Raw genomic sequence first — 27,896 nt, 5'->3', positions numbered from 1 at the left:
AGCCAGCCTGGAGAGGACAGTCAGCCCACTGCACCAAGGCACCTACCTGTACTGTGGCTAAGAATGCCTTGTTAATAAAGGACAAAAGAGAACCACCCTAGAGCTGTAACCCAAGTGTGCTGCTTCTTAATGAAGAAATGGTGGCAAGGGTAACTCCTCCTCACCTCTTCGTGCTCGGCCCTGGACAGGCACCAGAGACAAACCAACAATGGCCCCATCTTCCAGGAAGATGTTAGCTACCTACACTACGTCAATAGGAAATTGACTTGCTGGAAGGCCTTCAGTTCTGTCCTCTCAGTTCTCAGAACTTAAGCCTAATCACAGCCTCATTTCATTCCTTTAACCTAATTAGGGCAAAAGAATCACTAAAGTCAGCTCTGAAAGACATTCACCAATGAAGCCTTGAAGGCCCTGGGCTCGACAACTGGCAGCCTCCATGAGACCCAGGAGTACAGATGGAAGGCAGCTTGCTCAGGTGCCAGCCTGTCAGTTGGATTAAAATGACTCATTTATTTACCCAAGAACCTCACAAAGTGCTTTTACTAACAGGGAGAGGGGGCCTGCCATCTCTCTGAGAGGGGACGCATAGACTCGCCTCTGACGCCTTCCTGGCCTGCCAAAAGTCATTATTGCCATGTGTGGAAAGCCATCAGCAGGGTACAGGCCCCTGTTGTCCGGGTGACAGATTGGGCTGCGTAATCAGAGGAGGAAGGGGAGAGTGCAGAAGCTGTCAGAGGCAAGAGATCTTGGCTGGAGTCGCCAAAAAACTGGCAACATGAGTTAGCGTGACTGAGTAAACAGCAAACAGTCTCCAAATGAGCCTTCCATTAGCAGAGAAGAAACGCAGCGTTAAGGATAAACTTCCCTGAAAAGCACAACCGGAGGAGCATAAGAACTACACTCATGCAGGCACTGAACCCAGTCTCAGGACACGTACAGTCCTTGCTCCTTTGTCTCTTGGCTGCTGGCACAGTAAATTCCCTAGGAGGAGAGGAAATTAAGAACTGCAGACCACAGTGTATTTTGGTCAGAGAAAACAAAGCAAAAGCAATGAGCCAGTGTAGGGGCAGCACAGCTGACTCACTTGTATCTTTTAAGCAGACACCTACCTACCTGGTAGACATCCATGGGCCATCCATCCTAGCTGTTTTTAACCAACAGACTCAGGAATCGGAAGCACTGCATCCCACTCATGGAGGGGTAACCAAGGAGAATAAACATGCCGGGGAAAAACCCAGGTGCCCACCTTAAAACCAGAGGGGACTTTTGTGGTCACCCAGTGGCATTTTCCTGCATGGAACTAAGGACAGTACCTCCTTCTGCCTTGGCTCTGGGCAATTCATAACAACAAGCAGGCAGAAAAATGCTCTGAGATCAAAATCCCAAGCCTTATTCCTTTGATTTCTTAATCCTATTTAAAACAAACAAACAAACAAACACCCAGGCCTTTAAGTTTCAAGTTTTAAGGTTCAAGTCTCATCCTTACTCTGCCTCGTTCATGTTTTTGAGACAGGGAGTTCTGAGGTCTAGGTTTGGATCTTCCTGTCTGCTTTCCCAATCCTGGGATTACAGGGAGGTGGTGACCAATCCACCATCCATCTCTCCTCAGTGAAGACTTCTCTTGTACATAGCAAGCTTCTGTCCCAACTATCCTGTAGTTCTACGTGCCCATTCCCTTACCACAGCCCTAGCCTATCAAAGAGTCAGTCTACAAGAGCCCTAATACATATCTGGTCCTGGGAAACCTCCTGAAATTACAAAGGTCCTAGCTTGTAAGACGAGTATAATTAAGACGAACACACATCTTACATACTCTTAACTGTTACTAGCAGGAAGAGAAAATGAAGTAGAGAAGTTTGCAAACAGTAAGGAACACTGTGTAGTTATACAAAGTCTCCATATTTTCATAAAGGCGTCCACCCAGTCCTCCCTAGCCTTATTAAAAGAATCTAGGGTGGTTAGTTAAAGGTAAAAGGCTTGGTATAAAGAGGAAAATCCCCACACCATTAACAACATGATTTATCAAGAGAAACCAGCTCTCCATCTGCCTCATGCTGACATGGTCCTCATTCCTCATTAACACCACGGAGTCTCCTGGAGTGTTCAGATAGCCTGGCAAGCAACAGGCTGCTTATAAGGAGTCAGAGTGACATTATCTCCCCAACCCCGAGCATCATCTATCCCAGTATGGCTCTCATACCCTATGGCTCACAGACACAATACAGAGAGAAAGCAAATATAACAGTAGCAGCAGGGACACAAAGGGACACAGAACCTTTCACCATGGAACCTGAGCTGCACCTTGGCTCAGAGGCGAGTCCTACTCAGTTTCGTAGTCTCTGCAGCACTGAGAAAAGTTGAGACCACAGTATTCATGCTGGAATCAATCTGAACAAGCCAAGCACCACGACCAAGAGTTCAGGAAATTAGATGTGGGCAGGAGCTGAAGGCTCTGTGCTTCGCCACGACAACGGCTAGCTGACATCAACTGCCTGCAGGTAGCAGTCGGATACAACAGGAAATGAGAACATGCTTTTGATCCCAGCAAGATTTACTTCAGAAAATGTGATCTTTTCCTTCATGCAGGGCTTCTAAGACACTCAGCTTCAGACACCTGGACTTTCTGAAATGTAAAGATCCCCATTGTCTGGAAAGCATATTTTTTAATACAGGGGGTCTCCAAACCAAACCAAACCAAACCAAACCAAACCAAACCAAACCACACCACACCACACCACACCACATGGTAAATCTAGGACATTCAGACTCCTAACTCCCATTCTAGCATAAAGGTTCTTACTATTCTGTGTTTCAATAGAGAAAGTGTTTAAGTTGACTTTTCAGAACTTATTCTTCATAAGCAAGTACATTAAACCACACCTCTGTCTTTTAAAAACAGGTCTCACCAATCAGTCTTGGAGGCCTATCTACCCACTCAGCTCCTGCATAAATACCATGGTGCCTGCTATGCTGCTCTCTGTGTTGCCACTAGGATAGAACTGAAAATAAACCCGTCTTCTTGGAGCTTAGGCTCCTGCACATGACATCTGGAACAGGTGTGCACATCAGAGACGTATAGTACACAACATGTGCCTAGTGAGAAGGAACTGGAGCTCTAGGTGGGAGCTGGCCAGTCAATTCTAGGCGGAAAGAGGAGTGCAAACAAGTGCAGTGAGAGCTCCAGAACATTCCCACTGGGGGAAGGGCTACTGGACATTTCCTTACTAAATACCATATTTGAATTTAATCTTTGTTTCAGAAAAGTTATTTGCTCTGACATAGGTCTCCTTAGGAGGCAAATGTTTAAGGGAAAATAAACAATGTGTATAGGTCTGAAGAAATATGTGTTGGTCACTTTGCCATAAACATAAAAAAATGGCATTGGGGTGAGGTTTCTGGGTAGGTCTTATAGTAGATGGAAGGGTGCACGCGCGCGCGCGCACACACACACACACACACACACACACACACACGAGAAGCTGACCTTACCCACAAACTGTTTCTGAAGGAAGACAGACTCTATTGCTTTTGAACTAAACATGGGGTAGGAGTTCCTTAAAAAGTAACTATAGTAAATGAGGCATCCAAAAGGCTAAATGTCACTGTTTCTACCCAGCACTGGCTTGCAAGACTTCCTAAGTTCACGGTACAGTTACCTTACAGTTATCTAAACAGTTTCTCTAACAGCCATCTGTGAGTCATATCACTCAAACAGCACAGGAGAAGGTATTTTAATCTCGGGCGGGAATAAGTAACAGCTAAGGAACACTGGATCCCTAGGGAGGTGGGGAATGTGGAAGGCATGCGTTTTCAATCTCAAAACAGCATTAGAGATGCACAGTACAAAGGTGAGTGAGGTATGTGCTGGAGGCCACAAGACAGCACTGCAGACTGAGGCAAATGAACTGGCCTGAAGCTCCTAAGACAATGATAGTTTTAAACTAGAGCAGACAGAACCCATCCCAGTGCCACAGTGATAATCGCAGACAAGAGCAGACAGAACCTGCCAAGCGCCGAGACTTTTCCTTGAGAAGGTGAGCAAGCATAGGCACCTTGTTGTGCAAAGACTTTCTCAGCTCCAATTACTCCCAATTGCTGTAATTTACAAGTTTTTGGTTGATAAATTCACACCTTTTCAGACTAACAGCTGCCACTATTAGTGAGCAAATCACCAAGTCTTTTCAACAGTGGCAGCCAGTACCATGTGGCACAGCCAGGTGGCAATCCAGAGGTGCAGAGAAACCATATTCACCAAGAGGCCAAGTGTGCCAACTACCCAGGAGGTGGAACACAGGACAAACTGTCAGAGGATCAGAAGTCACAGCTACCTCTGGGCATGGTGGCACACACCTTGAATCACAGCAGCTAGAGAGCAGAGGCAGGAGGGTCTCTGTGTGGCCAGCCAGGACTACAGGGAAGACCCTGTCTTAAATAACAGCAACAAAATACTCACTGCCACTGTAATCACAGGACTCGACCCTGACAGAGTGGAGTGATACTTACCGTGCAGAGCAAGACTCCCGTTTCAGAATGGGAGAACTCATGAAACACGGATGTTCTTTCCTGCAGAAACAGGAAAAGCCAGAGAAACTTTTGAGATAAATGTTAGGAAGGCAGGTTTAAACATAATGTTTCAAAAATTTATTTGAGATAAATGCTAGCAAGGCAGGTTTAAACACATTTCAAAATTTATTTGTTCTAACTTTTTTTCTGGTACAGAAAGGTTTAGGTCTTCGAAGCCCAAAGAGGTTGAGCAGCAAGGAGGAAGGAAGTGGTTTCCTCACATCCCATGAGATGTGCTTATATAACTGAACCTGAGACCAGACAAAGCAACAGAGCCTTGCGAGCAACACATTTCAATAAGCCAGTACCAATGGGGTATTGCCTAAAATGTAATTCATCCCTAAATACCAGCACCAGCAAAGAAGTAACCCATTTAAAATATTATTAAAGAAATATTAGTTGGAGAGCCTAAAAATTTCCCTAATTGTGTCTAGTTTTTAAATCTAAAAATTATGCAACCCTAAGTGAATAAACTAGGTACCCAAATCATTCACTGTTAGTACATCATGTTAATGTCTACCTGTCTGTCTGTCTAGAGGCAGGGTCTCTCTATGTAGCCCAGGCCATCTTGGAACTCAGTCTATAGACTAGGCTATCCATAAACTCAGAGATCCATCTACCTCTGCCTTCTGCGTGCTGGGATTAAAGCTGTTCACCAGCACCGCCTTTTAAGCTCCTTTTTTATGCTCATGTAGTTACAAACACAATGCCTCACTGTAATGTCCCTTAATCATATACCAGTCAAACATAAGCATCTGTCAATAAAAACCCTAATACCACAACATCTCATGGAGCTCAATAAGGCTTAGCCAATCAGCTGTAACATTACTGCATGACCAGTGTTTTGTCACTAGGTGAGCTCTGTACTAACCAACGGCTCCTTTAGTTGGATTTTAACAAGAGCTCTGTGGTGGTGAAGGGGAGTGCGTACCGATCGGCCTAGATCACGGTGAAGCATATACCTGAGATCTGGCTTTATCTACCTGCTGTCAACAGATAAATAAAATGCGGAAAGGATGTCTCCCTATAGGCACTGGCACGGTCCCAAGTACTATGGTGAACAGCTCTAGTCATTTGTGGGTGTGTACTTTGTCCTGCAAGCACACCTCACTCAGGGCATCAAGGGACACAGCAGCAGCCAACCTTCACCAGGGGCTTTTCAAGTCTTAATGTAAGTGCTCCTACTTAAGAAACTCACTGCCTAAGCTGATACGGTTTTTGGGACAGGGTGGAGGTAGGGGTTGTCACAGAAGCCTTCTATAATTTTCTCTCAACTCTGCAAAAGTAGATTCCCACCATTCATAGTCAGTGGGAGCATGGATCATGGCTTCACGTGGCCTCCAGCATTAGCATGTGTCACAGACCCCAGCATGCTCTCTGGTGCCAGCACAGGTCAGGGACATCAACATGGCTTCAGGTGGGCCATAGATTGCAGCATGGCCTTCTTTGGGGAGGAGGGTTATATTCTTTTAGTTTGTTCGTTTGTTTTTCTGAGACAGGGTTTCTCTGTTTAGCCCTGGCTGTCCTGGAACTCACTCTGTAAACCAGGCTGGCCTGAAACTCAGAAATCCACCTGCCTCTGCCTCCCGAGTGCTGGGATTAAAGGTGAGGGTTATATTCTTATCTCAAGTCAGAGAGCCAGAAGACAAGCAGTCTGTCCCAGAAGGCATACCATGTAGGACTTACTACATCACATATGAGGTGGACAGTCTAGTATCATTTAACCATGACTCTTTCCTGATCTACTAAAACCCCTTCAGTCTTTTAGGTCCATAAGCTCCCAAATGTCCTCAGTCACCTCCCAAGAAATGGCTCTGGGAAACAAGGGCTCAAAGAATTAAAAACCAAGTTTAAAACAAAACCCTAAACCATACATGATACTCAAGAAAAAAACCAACTGACTCAACCAATTGGGGAGCTGAAAGCATAGTAGGAATCTAACAAAGGCCGGAATATTCTGTGACTTCTATATAACTAGTGGCAAAGAAGCTGAGTCCATGAGTGACCTTCAACAAGGTCACTTGTAGGTTCCACTTAAAACAAAACCATAAGGGACAGATCTGCTTCTCAATCACCTCAAACCTCTGGATCTCTTTTAGCTCTCAGCATTACAAGGCTACCCTGACTTGCAACTTTCTCATTTCCTAAGATGCCTGGAAACCCCGTCACAAGATGGCTTCTGTTTCAAGCCTATGCACTGTCTTACGAGGGAGGTATCCCTCCTGCTCCCTAGCATGGCCTGGCTAAGAGCCTAGGAGTGAGGCTTACATGGGACATCTAAACACAGGGAAGGGTGTTCTTCTTCAGGAAGCTCACTCTGCAGAGAAACAACAGGGACCATAGGCTTTTGGTGTGCAGTACCCTCTCCCAGCCCCAAGTGCTCAGAGTGCAACGCTGTGTCTTGTTGACAATGACAGCCGCCGTGCTCAGCAGTACCATATGGGATCCACAATTTAGCTCCATTAATGCTCTTAATTTGAAGACATCAAGCCCTAATTACACACTGGGTACTAAAAAGGCAAAAGCCTTCCCTGGTGCCAGCTACTTAGTGCTACTCAGTTGCCGTAACAGCTGGCTCAAGTAGATGCAGGCCAAGCAGGCCTGTGAGCTCTCTCAGGTGGAAGAGGCAACTCCAGAGCAGGAGCCCAAGGAACAATGAGCTCCCTCACCTCATCCGCCAGCAGCTCCCTGCTTTTGGCTGTGTTTTTTTTTTCTTTTTTCTTTTTTGTCCTGGGCCAAGAAAGCCTGAAAAGGACAGAAGTGCACTAGGACTCTCTAGTTAACCAGGTTCATGGCATGGGGGGTGGGGAAGAGCCGGCTCACCTCCTGTTCCATGTTGCCATGCAGCCGAAGGAATTTCAGTGGCCAGGAGGCAGATGGCAGATGCTCTGAAGTAGGGGTCCCTGAGTGGCAAAGCAGGGTGTGAAGGAAGAGGCTGTAGTGGAACTCCACCAATTCACAACTTGAGAAAAAGACAATCATCTTCTGGTTCTTCTCAAACTACACAGACACAAGGGGAAAGCAGGCACATGGCCGTAAGCATAGATGTCCTCAAAACGAGCAGCATATCTGCCTCTAAGGTACAGGTACATGCTGGCCCTGATGTGGAAATACGGAGACACAGCTTTTAATTATTAAAAAATACCAACATTGATATTCTACCCTACAAAGATGACAGAAAGGAAAATGACCAGAGCTCCAAGCTCAAAAAGAAACAAATGTCCTTTAGGGTGAGCTAGTCCATGCACGTTGGCCTTTCACCATTAGTGACCCTGGCCACAGCCCAGTGTGCAGTGACTCCTAAAGCCATTATCTCACATCCCAGAGTCACCCCATGAATCTGGGAAGCAAATACTCTAGGTATAGGAGAGTGTGCGAAACACCTCACACCTGAATTCCTGTTATCTGTGACATTCCCCCAATGTTAAGCCCCCAAAAGGCAGATTTTTGGGTTCTTTACCACTGCTCTGGGATTCATAATCATGCATGCACGCAGGCACTCGCTTACCCATGCACTCAGAACAAACTTAACAACTCCTTCCTTTCTTGTCTTGGTCCCTTAGCACACACCTGTGCTTACCCAGCACAAATGAAAATCTACTTCCTTAGATGGGTCCAGATCTAAGCCACGCTCCTACCTTGCACTTTTGCAGGATGAAGGCTGCAAGGCAGACAAGACGTAGCTTGCTGGGAACCAACACCACATGCTGGTCGAGACTCTCTGGTATGGCAAAGCTGTTGAGCTGGATACTAGCAACTTCCTTAGGATTGGGCTGGTTGCAGTTTTTGTCCAGGACAGAGATACTGACTGGATTGTGCAAACTGATATCAACTAGCCGTGTTACACCTTAGATACAATGAGAAGTACAAAAAAGGGTGGTCACATATACACCTCCAGAACACATGCTTTTTAGGGAAAGTCCAACATTGATCTGTCTCTTGCCACAGCCCAATGCCCACAATTTCTAGCATTTTCTATGTTCTCATCAGGTTGTCTGCACCTCACTGTACGGTTCTCTGCTCACCACAAAAAACTCACATCAAAAGAGTTTTATAGACTTCTTGGCCAAAGGCCTTCTCAGATCTTTACTGAACTCATGATAACCATAACCCAAAAGACTGAGGTCATAAAACAATTCTCAAATTTATCTGACCACAGAATCTCTTTTGTGAAGATTATCTCTCAGTAATGTTCCTCAGTAATACTTTAAAAGTCACACAAATGGCACGGAACTCGTGTTACCTTACTGTGGTCTAGATAATCAACTAAACCACGCATGGCCAGGGAAGCCCTGGTAGAACTGGTGAAGTACTTCTGTTTTCTAAGCCTGGTTTTTAAGCCACCTGCAAAACAATTAAGAATCTCTTGCTATGGTAGAGGAGTCAGAACGTGGACTCTTAATGAAAACTGTGACGACCACATTAAAACTAATGCTAAAATGCTAAGGAGAGGGCAAAGCCACGGCAAGTGCTGGCTGTAGGCCTTTCATGCATCCTAGTGTGTGTGCCAGACTACGGGGGTTCACAGGACCCCCTGGGTATGCAGACAGTGGGGAAAAGCTGTTCCTTCTCCCTAAGAGGGGCACCCACTGCCTCAGTCCACAGCTACTTCTCAACTCACCTTCTGTGAGTGTCGCTGACAGGAGGACATTCTGCCGTTTCTGACACTCAGCATTGACAGCATTCAGAATCACTGTGATGTCCTTCTCAAAACCCAAATCCAAGATCCTGAAAGTTTAAGAGAAGGACTTTGCCCGGTGCAAAGAGGAAATCTGATACTACCAGGCCACAGGTCTGTCCTGGAGATGGCAGGACAAACAGTCCCCTTTCCACTTTCCCTGCTTCCTAGACTAAGCTCACCTGTCTGCTTCATCCACAATCAGCCACCGTATTCGGTTAAAGTGAAGGTTCTTTGTGGATTTTATATGATCCACTAGACGGCCAGGAGTGGAGATAAGGATATTTATGCCTTTTCGGAGTCTGTTTAAATCATATATCATAAAAGAAAGTATGTCAAACAGCATAGCAACAAAAACCACAAGAAACATCCAAAGGAGACAGTCATTTTTTGTCCAGCACAACTGCCACAGCCTCAAATCAAAAGGACAAAGAGGTGAGACTTCACTGTTTTGCGTATAGAACTGCTAAGATGTAAAGATATACGGAACCATAACCCTTACTTTGGAAGGAGTTAAGCATATAACCCAATGCTTTCTATGTGATTCACAGATTCATTAGAACATTCTGCATAGATGGACATCTAGCCATTCCCTTTCTTCTTTTTAAATATCAATTCCTACCCCAAGATAGGTTTTTTTTGTGTAGCCTTGGCTGTCCTGAAACTCCCTCTGTAGACCAGGCTGGCCACAAACTCACAGAGATCTATCTGCCTCTGCCTTCTGAGTACTGGGATTAAAGGCATGCATCTCTACTGCCTGGCAAAAGATTTACTTTTTAAAAGATTTCTACATACTATAATTTTTATGTATATGTGTCAATGTGAGTATATGCCACATGAGCCCCTCCAAACTAGCATATTCTTCAGGCCCTCAAAAAAAAAAAAATCATTAACTTTCTTATTTTCCAAACAACCATAGTCCCATTATTCTATAGAGGGAGATAGAACACAATTTTACTGGGATAGGTTCTCCTGTTTTCATTCAAGTGGGGCAACATGCCTATGCTCTGGCAATGGAATAAAGTATGTATAATCACACATGCACCTCTGCATGGAGGATCTAAGACAATTCTTGTCACTTCTATTAAGAAATTATAGTGCAGTGGCTGAAGTTCCCACAACAACCCTAAGCTATGAGGTATCCTTGCAAGGGGAAGCCTCCACAGGGACACAAAAAAATGCAGGAGTGGGACCTGGACCTGGACCTACTGCTGCTGTTACAGCTGAATTTAACCTGGCCAATGTTTTTAAGTGATAAGCTTTACATTCACTCTCAAGTTGCAGATGACTCAAAGAACTGTGTCACCACTGAAGTGCCATTTACCTACCCGTCTGACAATTTTTAATGACAAGCTCTAATGCAGAGTTGGAAATCAATGCACTAAGAACTTGCTAAACATAAGGAATTTATCATCCTGTTTTGTTGTTGCTGTTATTGATTTTGAATACAGTGTCTTATGTAGTCCAGGCTAGTCTTGAACTCAGTATATAGCTAAGGCTAGGCTTGAAACTCCTCCCAAGTGCTGCCTTGGTTTTAAACATCTAAACAGCAATACCACAAACTCCCAATATACACTAAAAGGAGTCACATGAGGGGGTGTGTACCAAACAAGAGGCCTGTGGGGCACCCAGTGGGTGGGTTTAGCAAGTCACAGTACAGTCACTAACCACATGAAAGGAATCTGTGACAAAAAGCACTGTCTAGAGGTGACTGCTGACCTGGTCTGTCTCTATATGTGGAGACCAAGAGGCATAGTAGCAGAGGAGGCTCTCTCACATGTTGAAGAACCAAGTATTACTGGACAAGACAAGGCAGATTCCAAGAGTAAATAAACAAACCGACTTCCTCCTACCTAGCTTTTTCCGATTTCCTCTTCTCTCCACCCATCAACACTCCAGGAACAATCCAGGTGAATGGCTATATAAAAATACCAGACCACAATCAACATAAAGCCACTTCCCTCGAAGCAGAGCTGATCCTAAGTTCCTAGCAAAAGCCAATCTACAGCAGGGAACACTAAGTGTCTCCAGTATGTGGGGAGTTTCTGTGCAGATGCAATCAGGTGGCTCCGAAGCACCGCCTACAGTTATTACTGCAGTCGAGATCAGAGCTACACAACAGGACAAGACAAATGTGAGCTTGTAAACCGATCCAAGTAGCTACTAGCTCCCATGTTTTTCCTCATGGTATCCAAATAAAAATTATTTCAGTTAAGTTCACTGCCTTGCAGGTAGGGTTGGGGATAAAAACCTAAGCAACACACTTCCCACTCACTGCTAGGCCACAGAAAGGAAAAATAAATCCCTGGTCAACCTTTGTAGGTGCTGAACTTTGGCTCTGCTATCTTCTCTTCCAACCCCCCCGACCCCTTAAAAGTTCTTGATGCTTTCCACTGGTTTCCCGAGGGCTGCACATTCAAGTCACTGCACATGGCTTACTACGAATCAGGGTGAGCTAACACTAACAGTTAACCGCTAGCAACTACCAGCAAGAGTTATTACCTTGCAGCGGTGGCAAATGCCTTTAATCCCGGTACTCAGGAGACAGAAGCAGAGAGAAGAGTTCCAGGATAGCCTGCTCTACATAATGACTTCCAGGACAGCAAAGACTACATAGAGAAACCCTGTCTCAAAAAACCCAAAAGGCCTGCTAGTGAAACCTACCAAGTGCTCTTGGGGAGACCAGAAGCACACTGAGAAGAGGAGACGAGAACCACTCCCACTTTCCTAACAACACAGACATGGCTCTTCCCCTCACAACGTCAGCCAAGAGGGCAGCACTGGCACACGGCTTGTCTTACCTTAAGTAGCTTCTGAACAGTGTCAAAGCTTTGCAGAGCCAACTGTAAGTATGAAGAAGATGGAGACAGTGAGCAGGGTCCCTTGCTTCCTTTGACATTTTTAAAGAAAAGACCATCTGAACGGATCAGGGTGCAACCCTGGACCGCAAGGCTTAGGACAGGAAATCCTACATAGAGAATCTCCCCTGAAAATACCTTCTTAAACTGGTTTGGAATTTGTCAGCTTAGGAAATGAGGGTTAGACATACAAAAAGTAGTGGTCTGTGCTCCCTCTGCTGGCTCAGATTCCTAAAGTGTCACCCAGAGAAGTCCAGTATAAGGCTGGAAGAAAATGAAACTAAGTCAACCTGGTCTTAGCTCTCCACAGAAAGAAGAGCAATGGGCATTAAAGGAAAAATATAACAGTGGCCTGACAGACACTTGGGGAACTTGGCTGTGTCCTAAGATGCACATGGTCACTCCTAAGTTTACAAAACAAAGCCCAGTGGATATAGGAATAGTGAAATTAATCTAGGTGGCAACCACTAAACACCATCAAAACAGCCCTACAGAATTGCGTCCATGGTTACGTGCTGTGCCTACAATCTTTAACATTCTAGGGAAGTGACAGGTTTGCTGCTGTAAACATTTCAATGTGCCTCCCTGCGTGTGCTCCTCCCTGGACAAAACAGAGACAGGGTGGAGAGAACAGACTGTATGAAACGCTGACCAGAGGGGCTGGACAGAGCTCAGCAGTCAAGAACACTGTCTGTTCTTGTAGAGGACACAGGTTCGGTTCCCAGCACTCACATGGACGCTCACAACTGTTTCTAGCTTCAATCCCAGGAGTCTGACCCCCTCTTCCTGTCTCCATGGACAGTGTACACACATGGTTCGCAGACAGACACATAGGCAAAACACTCAAACACATAAAATAAAAATAAATCTTAAAACAAGTCAGAAACAAAGAAAGAAAGCAAAGCTATCTGGAAATCTCCATTTTCCTGAAAGTTCTTTGAGGAAGCATCACCCAGATCTGACAGAAGCAATTTCTATTTTACTTGCATGAAGAAGAGTTTCAATTTAACAACATAGCTTCATTTAACAACAAGGTTCATTTTTAGATCCAAACGTTTTCAGTCACTTTCTTTAAAATACTTGAAGCATAAAAATGCAATTCTTCTAATTCATTTTGAAGGACTAGCAATCTAAGTATTATTAGTGTTTTATTAGACAATGAAGAAATGTTTTCTCGTACCTAGCCTATGATTTTCAAAGAGCACTTAACAAAAGTCAGCAGGATAGTTCCTAAGAAGGCATGTTAAGAAAAGCAGGTGCAGTGATTTGTCTGCAGGGAAGGAAGTAGCGAAAGTGCTTCCAGTCAACAAACAGGTCATCACCTACAGTGCACACAAACTTCACCCTACAGGCATGCTGCTTACCTCTCTGGTGGGCACTAGGACCAAAGCATACGGTCCATCACTGCGCTGTTGACAGAAAAAGAAATGCCAATGAGTAGACGGGCAGGTACAGGCTGAGGTAGGAGAGTCAGAAGGTTTTTAGTTTGAGGCAAGCTCTATGAGATAATGTTTTTAAAAAGAATTAGAAAGTAAATCCCATGAGGACAGATGGAGTTCAGACTGAGATAGATAAAATTTATGGGTTGTTAGCTAAAACCTTCCGAAGCTTTTCTATGGAAGAAAGAGAGGAGATGAGAATGGCCACTACACCGATGATGAAACTATGGTCCCAACAGTCCTGCCCATTCAATCAAACAGGATGAAAAACTGGAAATTGGAAGACAAAATTATAATCACAAGGATATGATGTTATTTTATCTTAGATGGGGGAAACTATAATAGAATCAATAAGGCATTTCAATCAAGTAGCTGAATATAAAATATAAAAATATAAAAATCAATAGCCAACTGTGGCTGGAGAGATAACTTGGAGGTTAAGAGCACTGGCTGCTCTTCCATTGGACCAGATTCAGTTCCTAGCATCTCATGATGGCTCACAACTGTCTACAACTCTAGTTTCAGGGGATCCAACACTCTCTTCTGGCTTCCATGACAATGCACATATGTGATGCACAAGCATACATGCAAACAAAACATACACAAAACAAAACAAAATCAACAAAAAACAATAGCCAGTCAGGCACGGTGGAGCGCATCTTTAAACACAGAACATGAAAGGCAGAGAAAGGTTGTCTGTTATTTTGAGGCCACTGTGGTCACTACACTGAGTTCCAGACCAGCCAGGACTACGTAGCAAGACCCTGTCTCAAAAACAACAATAACAACCTAGTGCATCGAGCAGGAGAGCAATTCATTCTACCCCATGGATGCCCAAGCACACCAGGATTACATACCATGACGCTAGATTCGAAAGAAAGAAAGAAAGAAAGAAAGAAAGAAAGAAAGAAAGAAAGAAAGAAAGAAAGAAAGAAGAACAAACGAACGACCAAAATTCAACAGCCTTCTAACATGAAAAATTAGATGTAATGAAAAGAAAAACTTCACACTTATAATGGCAACATCAAAAGATACAAATATTATATAAAAATATATGAAGTTTATAAGGAATGATGGCTGGTGTTTACAATCCCAGCACTTAGGAACTGAGGAGGGGAATTCTGAGTCTAGTGTAGACCTGGATCACACAGTGGGAAAATTTCAAAAAAAAAAAAGGACTCAATATTAAAAAGTGATGAGGAAGTTATTCTAGATGAAGAACAACTAAAACACACCCGAGGGGCAGAATTTTTTGAAAGGAAAGATGTATTCTCTCCTCGAGAAGAATCAGTATCACCGTGACTGCTCCCTCCCCCTAAATGAGTTCAAACTATAAGGCAGTCCAGTCCTACCAGATGTCCCGGGAAGCCACTAAGACACACTTATGAGAAAACATCCCACATGAAGTGACTTAAAGCTGTAGCAGTCCTAAGGCAGCACCACACATAGAGGTTACAAGAGCAACTTGGGTTTGGAATAGAATCAAATACAGAAAGACTTGTAAAGCATTCGTGTACTGATGGGCCGTGACCAGATACCACACTGCTGGAAGGCATACACAGCAGTAAAACCCCTAACAGATCAATGTTGGCATTAGCTATTAACACAAAACTAATCCCACTTCCAGGAATTATTCCTACACAGCCACATGTGTGTAAAGGAGCTGAAGAATATTTCACAGATGCCCAGAATTGTAACTGTTGTCTGCGGCACAATACTGGACGTAATGTATGAATGCCACTTGCCAATATGGGCAAGGCTCAGTAATTTATGACACTCACATAATGAAAGGCAAAGGAGGAGGAGCAAGGTCAGAGCTACATGAGACCCTGCCACAAAGCAGCAATACAAGCAAGCAGCACAACCAGGTGACACAGTGACAAACTACCCAAGGCTTGACAACAGCAGCACAACTGCAATCCACAAGAACAGGGTGAGGTTGGTCTAGACCACATCCTTATCAAAAGAGGGCAAGTGATAGCATATACAAACACCTGTGTGCTTAGCACAAAGCAGAAACAAAGGACTCCGCATAAAAAGGTGACGGGAAAGTGTGCAATCCTCTTTGATGACTGGGACAGGCCGCCCCTCAGAAGAGACAACCTGCCTGGGGAAGGTGAGGCTTTGGTTCTACCCTATATATCCTTGGAATTCTGTGAATAATTTAATTTTTTTTACACATGTTGTATCTAAACAACAAATAATAAAAACCCAAAGCAATGTAAAGAAGGTACTATAAATCAAGGGAGCCTTCCTCATCAAGGGCTCAGAGAACACGAGCAAGCAACTTGTGAGAGTGAAGTTGGGCTCAACAGCAAATCCAATTAGGGTTTGACTTTCATGTTGTGCACTGGAAACATTTGCTCAGGAGAGGAGGATTTAGAATGTGAAGCAGAGTAGCCTACACTCAACATCAACTTTGTGAGACTACACTGGAGCCCCAGCGAGGAATAGTAAACATGCTAGTACAACAGGATTAATGTGCCACCATGTGATGGTAGGAGATTCTGACATTTCAAAAGGTGTTACTACACAGACAAGAAGAAAGAAACATCAATTCCTCAAAGGCTGTGAGTACATGAAGCAGGATGGATGTGATATTTAAAAAATCAGAGCCAATCCCAAAATAACTGGGAGAGCAGATGTTGAAGGAGCCTACTCACACCAGCCCCTCAGCTGAGAACAAGCGAGGGTCCAAGGCTAGCTGCTTATGGCTTCCAAGTGACATAATTTTATGATGAATTGCAAGGAGCTACACTGAACCCAACTAGAAACAGTGAATTAAACTGAGGCTTACAGGGTTTAGCAGTTAAAAGGCTTGTTGCTTTCACACACACACACACACACACACACACACACACACGGACCTGCACTTAGCCAGTCCTAAGAAGGTCATGTTACTTGTATAGGTTGGTTTTTGTTTTTTGACAAAACTGAGTTTAATCTCAAGGAAACATGAGAAAAAAACCAATTGAGGGGTGCTCTGAAAAATTCCTGCCTGGCAGTGAGTCTTGTGCCTCACTATAATTCTAGTTCCACGCACCTGATATCCTCTTCTCATCTCCACAGGCACTAGGCATTTTGAATAAACATATATGCCAACAAAACACCTGCATGCATACAATGAAATATCTAAATCTAATTAAGAGTTTATAAAAGCTTTGGTTTTTATTTTTTTGAAACAGTCATGATTGTCTAGGTCGCCTGTCTTCTAACTCGCCATCCACCCAAGTGTTGGAAGTACAGACATGCGTCACCACATTCAGTTTGGAAAACCATTTCTACAGGACACTTCGATCTTTGATCTTAGTGACTGTAAGTAAGCAGGTCCTCACTGGTATTTGAAATGGCCACATGACTCTGCTGATGGAGATGACAGCTAGAATCTAGTAACCAACTCCAGATGCTAGGTCTCAACACTTACTCCAACAGTTCACGCTATCTTATGGTAACCCTGGGAACAGAGGCATAAAAGGATCTACCCAGTTAAACTTGGGATGGGAGAGAATGTCACAACGGAGTGAACTGAAAACACACAGGCCCCAGGCTCAGTCTCAGTACTGAAATAAAAAAAAAAACACCACTCAGTCCAGGGTTTGAGTAGAGCCTCTCACCTGCCTGATGTCACCTGACCTTTTGCTCTCAGTTTACTGTCTGTGAGAGCTGGGCTAGAACTGTAGGATTAACTCCAGCTCAAATATTGTCAAACTCTGCAGCTTGGTATAAAGAAAGGAAAATTCTTTATTGGACATTTCTCCTAGAATCTACAGGTAAGTAAGGCATATAGAAAGTTACAGTCATTCTTCGCTGTGTGCTAGAGACAAGGCTAAGCACTGCACATGAACCAGCTCTCTATAAAGTTCTTAATGGGGAAATCATTTACCCTTAGAAAATGGAATTCCCCACTTACCTACCTCAGAAAAACCACTGTGAGCAATCGGCTGGCCCATAGCTCATGTGCACTGCCTCAGTTTGCTTTGTACTGCTGTGATAGAACACTGACCCCAAAGCAGCTGATTTAGTTTCCAAGGCCATCATGAAGTGAAGTCAAGGCAGGAACCTGGAGGCAGGTGTTGATGCAGAGGCCCTAGAGGAATGCTGCTTACTGTTCTGTTCCGTGCGGTTTGCTCAGCCTGCTTTCATATAGCACCCAGGACCACCTGCCTAGGGCTGGCACCACCCACAGTGGGCTGGGTCCACCCACGTCAATTACTAATCAAGACAGTGGCCCACAGATTTGTGACAAGCTAATCTGATGGAGGTAACTCCTCTACTCAGATTCCTACTTCCCACATACATAGGTTTGTGTCAGGTTGACAAAAAAACCAATCAGCAGACATACAGGCAGCACTAAATGGACATTAAGTTTGAGGGGGCAGGGCTGGGGGGGAAAGCAGGGAGAATAAAGGAGGAACAAGATCCACTCTGGATACATGTATAATGGTTGGATAGAATATTTACTTTAAAAAATTGCTCAGCAAGACATGTTGACACATGCCCACAATCGCAGCACATGGAGGGCAGAGGCAGGAAGACCAGGAGCTCAAGCTTAGCTGTATTACACCTTTCCTCAAACGACAAAAAGAAAAGCAAAGCCCACAGCTTGGCATTCTAGGTCACTGAGCCACAAGACAAGTGACCGTCTGTGGAAGTGCAGTCATAGCATGCACTTCGCACCCTTCACTTCTTCAGCTAACAAAGCAAGAACACAAGGTTATAAAGAAACACCACTGTAAATATTCTTATAGAACAATCATTTGTAACTGATTAAAAAAAAATTTTAACCTGTTCATTTTGGAAGCTCAGGCTTTTACGAAAAAAGTAAAAATGAACAAATTATACAATTAACTCCAACATTCTCAATTTGTACACACCATCATTGAAACTACAGAATTATCAGAACCAGGAAATGAGCGCTGACTCAATATTAATCGATAGGCTTCATTCAAATCTTACCAACTGACCTCTAGGTGTCTGTTTTCAGCTAGACCCCATGCATGCCACTGCCTTGCTTTGTCATGCTGTTTGTGACAATTCTTCATCTATAACATTCTTCAGTAATTCTCTTTTATACCCTCAACCCTCTCGAAGACTGCCAGTCAGGAATTTTTCAGAGTACCCCTCAATTGGTTTTATCTCATGTTTCCTTGAGATTAAACTCAGTTTTGTCAAAAAACAAAAACCAACCTACACAAGTAACATGATCTTCTTAGGACTGGCTAAGGAGTAGCAGCCAGGGCTTCCTGCTGCAGTGACTGTCTTTCCATATCTGTTCCCAAGTCCCTGTAGGGACACTTGAAGGCTACTGAGGTACCATTTCTCCTTTCATTGTCAGCTCCTCAGCTTCAGCCTCTGATGGTGCACGCCAGAGACAGTTGATCAAGTGCTGGCTCTTCCAGCTCCTCACTTCTCTTCTCTTCTCTTTATTGGTTAATAATCCACCTGAGCACTGGCTCTACACTGTCAGTGCTCATCAACACCCTAGTTCTGATCTCACCATTTTCTCTCAAGTCAAAGTAAGGGCACTACACCAGTAGGGCTGTTTGGGATGTAAGATGAAGTCTGTGCCCACAGTTTACAGCAGCCACCTGGACTTCTTAACCCAACTTTAGCTGCTAGTTTGCCGAAAGTATTAACCATATTTCACAACTAAGATCAAAGTCTAGATAGTGTTGACTATGTTAACAGCCTGACTGCTAAACCCACTAATGGCATTCATCTCCACAGTCGGTACTAATAAACCACCATGCTCTTCCCATTCAAAAGAAAACACACTGGAACCTACACAGCTGTAATCTAATTCTACATGATATACAACTGACACCCTAAATATGAGAATAAATGGACAAGGGCCAATCAAAGCATGTTGGGGCATTTCCCTAACAGTAATTCCATAGGAGGTTCAAGGCTGGGAACTGTGAAAGACTAAGAGAAGGCCCCCAAACAGGGTGGAGCCTGTAACAAAGCTTCACCACAAACCTGGCACAGACGACAGCTTCCTCTCTCGAGTCACATAAGAGTTAAGGTGGGAATCTATGCCCACTGGTACTTGTATGTGGCCTTGGTTGTTTCACTTTCTTACAGTACTAGGGTCACAGGACACCCACAACTTGACGGTGGGCAAAGGACGGGGAGTTAAGAACTGAGGTGTGCCCAGCACTTGGCATGTCTGACACACTGGAAGCATTTGACCTATATGCCCTACACACGGACAGCAGTGACCGTGAAGAGTTTATTCTACTCCACTCACTCACACTTATCTTGATAGGAGGACAGAAAACAATACCAAGTGCAGACAGAGCAAGTGCACCAGTATTACCACTACCTGCCTGAAACCAGGCAGCACACGGGCATAGCAGACTACAGTAGAGAAATACATTTTCTGCTCACCTGTATTTTTGATGTCAGTGCTTGAAGAGACTGGACCACAGGGACGCAATAGGCAAGAGTTTTACCTTTTAAAAGAGAGTAACATCAGCTGGGATGCACACAGGTTCTGCCTCTGTAAATAACACTAAATCTGGGAGAAGCTAAACTGTGTGTTCTACATCTATGAGGCACTGCATCTTTCTGTCATGACTCCTGACTTTGCTTTGTAATTCAGTACTCCAAAAAAAACCCTGAAGCTGCAGCTCCTTAGGTTATCTACAAGGGAGCTATGGTGCCTTTCACATTTGATAGAAGCTAGCCTGCCTGACAGCTGTATGTGAAAGCTAAGAAATGGCTACTTCCAGTTCTCTCTCCCTCAGCTAAATGGCTTCTGTGGTGGTGGTGTGTCAGGTGTGAATCCAAGCCAGCCTCTGAAGACAGAAGGACTAAAAGGAAGCTCTGAGCTTCTCCTCGCCATGGCTAATCTTGCAAGAAGGCAAAAGTGGGGCAGAAGTGCAGACCAAGTAGAAAGTGATCTATCCCTGACACTCTATGCTCAGGCAAGAACTGCTTTCAAGCCATAAACTGTCAATCCATCCAGAGAGAAGGCTGGCCAACGGCAGCAGGCACACAGGAAGCAGCGGAGCTCAACCGTGAATACTCATCACTAGTGACCATAGCCCCATCACCACCCTCTTCCACTGTAACAACTTCAGGTCTCCTATCAAAAGCAAGCATGGCTGCCCTTCCCCAGACAAGACAAGTCAGAGGTTGCAACCACAAACACCTTCCTGAAGATACTAGCACGTGACCATGGGCTAGGTGCCTCAGGATAAATGGCAGAGTAAACAGCTACTGACCTGAGCCCGTCTGGGACCGCACTAGGGCATCTCTGCCTTCCAGCAGCACTGGGATACTCTGCTTCTGAACACTGGCGCAAAAGAGAGAGCACACTTCTTTACCACATGGCTCCATCATGCATGCAGGCAGATTACACAGGTAACCTGACATACAAATACCCCTCTACTTGGCTCTGCCTACTTACTGCCCAAAGTGCTGAGAGGGATGCTGAAAAGGCGTTCTAAAAGCTTGTTGCATTGGAAGCACTTATAAAAGAGAAATTCAGAATTAGACTATGAGCAGTAACGTGTAGCCATAGTTCACTTTGCATAAGCAAAATGCAAGACTATGGAAGAATAGACTCCTTTAAAACTCCTTAAACTTGACTGAAAGTGGGAAAGAAAGCCAGAGATCGGCCACAGTATTAAGCTAGTTTTAAAAAAAAATTTTTTTTGGCTAGGTGTAGTGGCACATGCCTTTAATTCCAGCACTTGGAAGGCAGAGGCAGGTATCTCTATGGGATCAAGGATAGTTTGGTCTACAAAGCGAGTTCCAGGACAGCCATGGCTATTATAGAGAGACCCTGTCTTGAACCACCACCACCCCGCCCTCGCAAAAAAAAGGAATAGGCATAACAACAAATCAGAGTCAACCACATACCCTCCTGCCTGCTGTGTAGCATTGAATTAGGAGCATGTAACACAGGTAAGATTTCCACACAGAAAAGCAAAAGGAGGCTTGCGGGCACCCAAGTAACAGCAGCAGCTCCCTTCAAAACACAAGGAACAAGTACTGAAAACAGAAGCTACATGAACATTAAAACCCAAGCCCAAAATAGAGAGAACTCATTTAAATGTGGTTGATCCGATAAGCAAGCCAAGCCAGGCAGGGTGTACATGCCTGCAATCCTAGCATTTGGGAAACTGAGGCAAGAGAAAATAAGTTTGAGGCCAGCAGAACTATGAGACTGTCACAAAAGCAAATAAATGGAAAAGGCTGGTGGTTCTCTATTCTTCCATATTTTTGCATTTTGCTTATGCAAAGTCAACTACAACTACACAGCTCACTGCTCATAGTCTAATTCTGAATTTCTCTTTTACAAGTGTTTCCAATGCAACAAGCATTTAGAATACCTTTTCAGTATCCCTCTAAATCCTAGCAAATATTTACTCCCATCATTTTGGTTGACCTTATTTTTACTGTTAAGAACTAACACGACCAAATACTGTATTTTGGCTCAAGTCATTTTCAGAGATGGCAGATGTCCTAATGTCCTAAACCAGCTATGTCTTGCAGTAGGGAGCTTGAGTGCCGAAATGGAAGGAAATCCAGTCTGCATACAAGCAGGTAGGGAGTCCCATAGGCTAAGCGCTAAGTCAAGACCTTAGCAGTTTGAGTTGTTCCCAGCACCCGACACGAATGTGCTCTGCCTTCCATGGACAGCTTGTACTCAAAGAAACCCTAAGAAAATCAAAAATAGCTTCAACCTCTTACCTGGTCATACTGGACATTTTTAAGACTGTATTTATTGTAGAAATCTAAAAGAGAATATGAAATAAATATTACTTTAATGCAAATATATTCAATGACATAAAGACAAAATGCTGGAGCGACATCAGCATCTTATGATTAAATTAAAGCCCACTAAGCCAGTACTTTCAGCTGGGGGGTGAGTCTGCCCTCTACCCTATAGTATCTGCAGGATTTGCTTTTACAAACTGATGATATATAAGGCAACCTCATAATAACTCCGCTATCCAAGGCCCCCTCCCCCACATAACACTCAGGCTGAGAAACAATCCTACATAGCTAACACACACAAAAAAGGTCAATTGTGACTGAATGACAAGGGAATCCAGGCTTCCAATGTTTTTTTTCTCTCCCTTTTCACAGTAACTAGAAAACTTACTCATGCCATTATACAAAAGGGAAAAGAAAAATGTCCATCTGCTTGTAGAAACCACACTTCAAACAGTCTTTTTTGCCTTTATTCTCTGAAAACATGCAGGTCTTTGACAGTAAGAAGGTAGCTTAGCTCTCTCCCCAAGGTCACAGAGACATCTGCCACCATAGCAACATCACACTTATCCAGAAATTAGAAGTCTGCTTTAAGCCCAACAAACCAAGTCTGGACTCAATGCTGCTGTTAGGGAGTGACCCATCAAGTGAGGTTACCCAGGAAGCCAGGAACAGAAACAGACTGAACATGTGTTCGTAAACACACACACGCACCCTGCAAAGCAGTGTAGGATACTTACTAGATGTGGGTGGAGGTCCAGCTCCTGGAAAGCTTCTGGAGAGAACACTTGCTCTCGAGCCTGCTTCACTACAGTGCTGCAGAGGAAAGACAAAGTGTGCATCAGTGCCAAGGCAGCAGTGGAGAACGAGGTGTCCGTGACTGCTCACACCAGAGGCACACCTGCACTGAAAAACACACCTGTGGAGTTCTGGGATCTCAGGGTTGTTTTTAAACAGCGATGAAGTCTTGATGCATGGCTTCTCCTCTTGCCTTCCATTGCCTATACTGTCCAAATACTTCTTTGGAGGAAACGTTTTGTGTGTACTCCCTTTAAATGTTCTCTGAGTTTCTTTATCACTGGCTTTCTTGGCCAAAACAGAGGATATTTCACTCCTCCGTTTTGCTGGTGGAGCATCACTGGACACTTGGTGCTTTCTCTTGGTAGCCTCTGCTTGCTGTGTTGTTCCCAAAAGGAAAGATCAAGAAGAGGTGCATTAGTCCATGAAGACAATCCTCAGAGTGAAGCCTGACTGCCCACAGAATGTATCTCTTCCTGCAGAGATCATTACGCCCCATATGCCAACCATCAGTTTAGGGTTTACAACCAGATTCTTTGGCTTCATCTGAAATGGGGGTGGGGGAAGACACACAATCTCAGTCCGTTCATCTAGCAGTCCTCCATCCATCTGAACTGTTAAGTTGCCCAAGATGAGAGTGGGAGCAGGAAGAGAGAAGTGTCCTGCCAGCTGACATTAATCAATTCAGTCCATTCTAAGGGAAGCAAGAATCTACTTTGTGATTAAGCACTCATACTTATTAAGTTAAACTACACCCCTAGGAGTCCGTTTTATGTGAGAACAGAGACACACAGGGAAATGAAATCTGTTCTTTATTTTTTAACCAACAAAGCATGTTAAGACAAGACCATTTGTTAAATGGGATGTCGAACCAGTGCGTGCCCAGGAAGTGGAAACTGTCATTACTGTTCTTCCCTAGGGCTTGGATCTGTCGTCTTTTTCCCTTGAGCTGCTCAGATTCAGATGGTCTGGAGTCAGTTCCTACTTGCCATCCCCACTCCAAATGAGAGCGTCGCTCCATCCATCACTGCTATCGTACTGTTTCCAACCCTCCTTGCCTTTAGAGTCCCTGCCTGATTGCTGATCACAGACACACCGTCAGGTGCTTCTCACCTGTTGCCTGTCCTCACAACACGAATGTGATGCATGCATTTGCATGGTGCCCAAACTTCTAGAACAGGGAGTCTCAACAGTTCTCCTTTCCTTTGGGGGGGCAAACAGCCCTTTCACAGGGGTTGCATACCATATATTTACATTGTGATTCATAACTGGAGCAATAGTAGTTATGAAGTAGCAATGAAAATAATTTAATGTTGGGGTCACCACAGCATGAGGGATTGTATTAAAGGGTTGCAGCATTAGGAAGGTTGAGAACCACTGCTCTAGAAGAAACATCTTTACTTCCAGCCTGAACAAGGCTATGAGTAGCCAATGCCTTCAGTTTTAGTATACATTCTCTTCCTCTTTACTTGAAACAATGACTTGTGTTTATACAATCACTTGTTACACAAAGACTGTCAGCTTCAGACCAATCTACCAATGAAAAGGAGAAGTTTCTTTTCCTGGCAATCATAAGAATTCCTCTAAAGAATTCAATGAATACAATTTGAAATATTGAATATTAGTAAAATAATCCTACTTCATCTTAAAATTTGTTTCTGCAAAGTTCCAAGTTTATGAATTTTCCAGATAAAGGAAAATAAAGCCAGCTTTCATGTCTGTTGGGTCTTTTGTCAGAGAGCACAAGATTTGCAAGCCTCACCTGACAGTTACAAAAGGCCTGAAGGTCACCCTACCACAAGTTTCTTGAGCAGAACTAGCAGTCTCAGTCCACAGAGCTCCTCCACTCAGGATGGAACCTATTCTGTTCCAAGCCACTCTCAGGTTTAGGAGGCTTTTCAACCAATCAAGATTAGACTTGCCTCCTTGAGTCTCCAGGTCCCATCATGATGAATGGTACTGCAGCAACAGCAAGCAGAGGGTCTCCCTTATTACACATCTTCCCTCTTCCCGTCCTTAGACTAAACACACCAGGTAGCACACAGACTGAGACACCTGCAAATTCTACTCACCCGTTACAGACAAGTCAGAGTCTCTCAAAAACAAGTACTCAGAAGCTAACACGACAGCTCACACATAGAAGCCCAGCACTCACAAGCCTAAGGCAGGAGGACTGCTGAGTTTTAGGTCAGCCTGGGCAACAAAGTGAGTTCCCAGCTACCAGGCTAGAGTAAGACACAAACAAAACAAGTGCTAAATTCAAGCAGGTTCTCCACGGCTGTTAGGCTAACACTGAAAAATCTCCAGGGAGATCTAGGAAGCCTCTAGAATACAACCTCTACCCATCTCCTCAGCTTCAAGTTCACCTTTACCCTTTGCCAGTCTTTCTTAAATTCCCAGAATGTACTGTGCTCTTCCATGAAGATAATGCTGAGATGCCTGATTAACGATAGCCTATTTGGCTAGAAAAGATCATATAGTCATGTTTCTTTGAAGGCTATACATCAAATGCTGAAAGTTATTTCTGGGAATGGCAACTGTAGGAGGGGTTATATCTTTTAATTTTTCTTAAATGAAACTCTATTACTTTAATAACCAGAAAACATCCTTAAGAAAATATTTTTCATAGTATTAAGACAGAGCAACCCAATTTAAGCTGTGAAGGGTCTTCCAAATAGTCTATTAGTTATCCACACCGAGCTCCCTCATTAAGCATATCTGCTCAGCACATCTTCCACTCCCACTTGGATACATAAACCAAAGCACAGATTATCAAGGCCTCGGTGGGTACCTGCAGTACCGTTATTAGTTTGGGTGTGAGCACATATGTCATGGTCAGCATGCAGAGGTCACCTGACAACTATGAGCTCTCTCCTTCCCCCTTTACATAAGTCTTAGGATTAAACTCTGAACATCAGACTCAGCCACAAGCACCTTCACCCACTGAGACATCTCACTGGCCTCTATTGCCTCCCCCTCCCCCTTTTTTTTTTTTTTTTTTTCCTTTTGAGAGAAGTCCTCACTATGTGGTTCTAGTTGTCCTGGAACTCATTATGGTCTCAAACTCAGAGATTCAATGGCTTCTACCTCCTCGGTGCTGGGATTAAAGGCATGTGCCACCACACCCAGCCTGCATTATCTCTTAATCACTTTTGAAACAACAGTTGAAGTAACGATAAAATCTGTTCACTCAATTAAATTTTGAATTTCTTTTTCTTCTTCTTTTTGTATAGTTGAGGATGGAACTCAAAAGCCTTGCATAACTGGGTAAGCAAGATGCATGTTCCTGCTACAGGGCTGGGCATATGCCACAAGCCTGATTCAATGCTGCTGACCTAAGGCAGCTGTCTACTTCCTCAAAGGAAACACAATTGATTTTATTTCTATTACTGGCACATAGCAACTGCCTCTAAGGACCAGACAATATGCAGTTATTGCAGGTATCCCATTGGAGTCTCATAACAATCTTCTATAAAACAAATTCGTGTTCCTATTTATGGATAGGAGAGACTAACTCCCCCCAAGTCACATAGACTACTGTATTCCAAAGCTGACATCTATACCAGCCCAGGTCTACCCTACAGTAAATCCTATGCCCTCTCCTCCACTATCCGGAGGGTTGTCTGTATTTCTCCTCCCACATAGTTTCAACTATACCAATGGCTTGCTGAAGAGTCCTTACTCATCACCTTCTAAGCTTAATAAGGTCCCTCCTTCCTTCTACCAAGGTGCAACTAGGCAGTGGGTGTGTTAGTCAAAGGAGTTTAAAAGCATTGGTTGACCTGAAACTGGCTGGGCAATTTGTATTTCATTATTATCTTTTGGGTGAGGGGGATGAAGCCTCCTATCACATCTTCCCACTTTCAAGAAGATAAACCAGCAACCCTAAAACCATCTTTTTGCTGTAAGAGTCACTTTTCTCCTCTCGAGGGAACGGATACGTGGATGAAAACGTCCCGTTTAAAAGCTCAAAGAACCGAGTCCAGTCTCCATTCCTAACAGAAGTGACCCTTCCTGCCAGCAGAAGACCTGGCTCCCGACAGTTAAGACCTCATGTCTCAGGCATTATTTTCCAGCTTGGATACACCCAGCCTCCAATCCTTATGCTGACTAGTCCCCCGTCCCGTCCCCCCCTCCCCCCAGCTAGTCTCAAGAACTTGACTAGTTACTACAGCCTGCAATTCTAACCTAAGTTCTCAGACAATCTCAGGAGCCCGCCGGTCTCTTGCTCCCAAGGCGGGGTTCCCCGCTCGTTCACGTGTTTCCGAGAGCAGCCCGGCAGCCCCTCTGGACATCTTAAAGAACTCGACCGGACCTGATCACTGTGGCACCTCCCGGGCTGGGGTTGCACTCACCCGCTTCATCTGGACCTGAGTGCGTCCGAAGCACGTCCTGGAAGGCCGGTCAGGCAAAGTGCTGCAGACAGTAGCCAAAGCCCAAGTGCGGAGCCGCGGAACCAGCAGGGAGCCCAGGTAGCACGTGGAGAGGGAGGATCTTCGCAACTATCGCCGGTCCGCCGCCGCCCCTTCCGGGTCCGGGAGCCGGGACGGCACGCACCGGCGGGAGACAAGAGGCCTCACACGCCTCCGAAACCGGAAGAGGCCGAGCGCCGCCCACCCAGCAGGGTCTCCTTTAGCCACCACGCTGGTCTTCTCAGCTTTTCAGTCACCCACGGAGGCTCACTCTCCCGTGGGCTCTTAGTCGGACCTAGCACCCAGTGTCTAGGAAAGGGACTCTCTGAAGCGCCCACCTTCTCCGCGTGTCTGCAGGCGCGCCTCGGGTCAGCCCTACCGGAGCGCACTTTCCAGACAGGCAGCTCCACGGCCATCTAGC

At 44.5% G+C, this 27,896-nt stretch overlaps 1 protein-coding gene across 5 annotated transcripts in view; it reads right to left on the bottom strand.

The window, feature by feature from the left end:
- Window positions 1–27,873, bottom strand: part of Ddx31 (DEAD/H box helicase 31) — a 65,170-nt gene extending 37,297 nt beyond the window's left edge. Inside the window, exons 1-15 of one of the 5 annotated variants that reach the window (NR_156412.1) lie at window positions 27,419–27,873; window positions 23,185–23,441; window positions 23,006–23,081; window positions 22,242–22,285; window positions 21,408–21,516; window positions 20,768–20,838; window positions 19,929–19,993; window positions 13,464–13,508; window positions 12,043–12,084; window positions 11,095–11,159; window positions 9,424–9,543; window positions 9,185–9,291; window positions 8,202–8,410; window positions 7,387–7,563; window positions 4,504–4,563 (exon numbers count right to left, since the gene is read on the bottom strand). Coding sequence is in view for 2 of the 5 variants with exons in the window: in NM_001033294.3 (NP_001028466.2) it covers window positions 4,504–4,563; window positions 7,387–7,563; window positions 8,202–8,410; window positions 9,185–9,291; window positions 9,424–9,543; window positions 11,095–11,159; window positions 12,043–12,084; window positions 13,464–13,508; window positions 19,929–19,993; window positions 20,768–20,838; window positions 22,242–22,285; window positions 23,006–23,081; window positions 23,185–23,441; window positions 27,419–27,427 (1,347 nt within the window). In the remaining 3 variants the exon portion in view is untranslated. Of the gene's footprint in view, window positions 1–4,503; window positions 4,564–7,386; window positions 7,564–8,201; window positions 8,411–8,806; window positions 8,908–9,184; window positions 9,292–9,423; window positions 9,544–11,094; window positions 11,160–12,042; window positions 12,085–13,463; window positions 13,509–19,928; window positions 19,994–20,767; window positions 20,839–21,407; window positions 21,517–22,241; window positions 22,286–23,005; window positions 23,082–23,184; window positions 23,442–27,418 lie in introns of those variants that run through there. The other 4 variants (XM_030249814.1, XR_374082.3, NM_001033294.3 and 1 more) reach the window with 4 other exon arrangements.
- Window positions 27,874–27,896: the final 23 nt, after the last annotated feature.

Source organism: Mus musculus, chromosome 2 (assembly GCF_000001635.26).
Source record: "Mus musculus strain C57BL/6J chromosome 2, GRCm38.p6 C57BL/6J".
In the NCBI taxonomy this organism is placed as follows: Eukaryota; Metazoa; Chordata; class Mammalia; order Rodentia; family Muridae; genus Mus; species Mus musculus.
The sequence above is the reverse complement of the archived record's forward strand: the minus strand, read 5'-3'. Positions and strand labels throughout refer to the sequence as shown.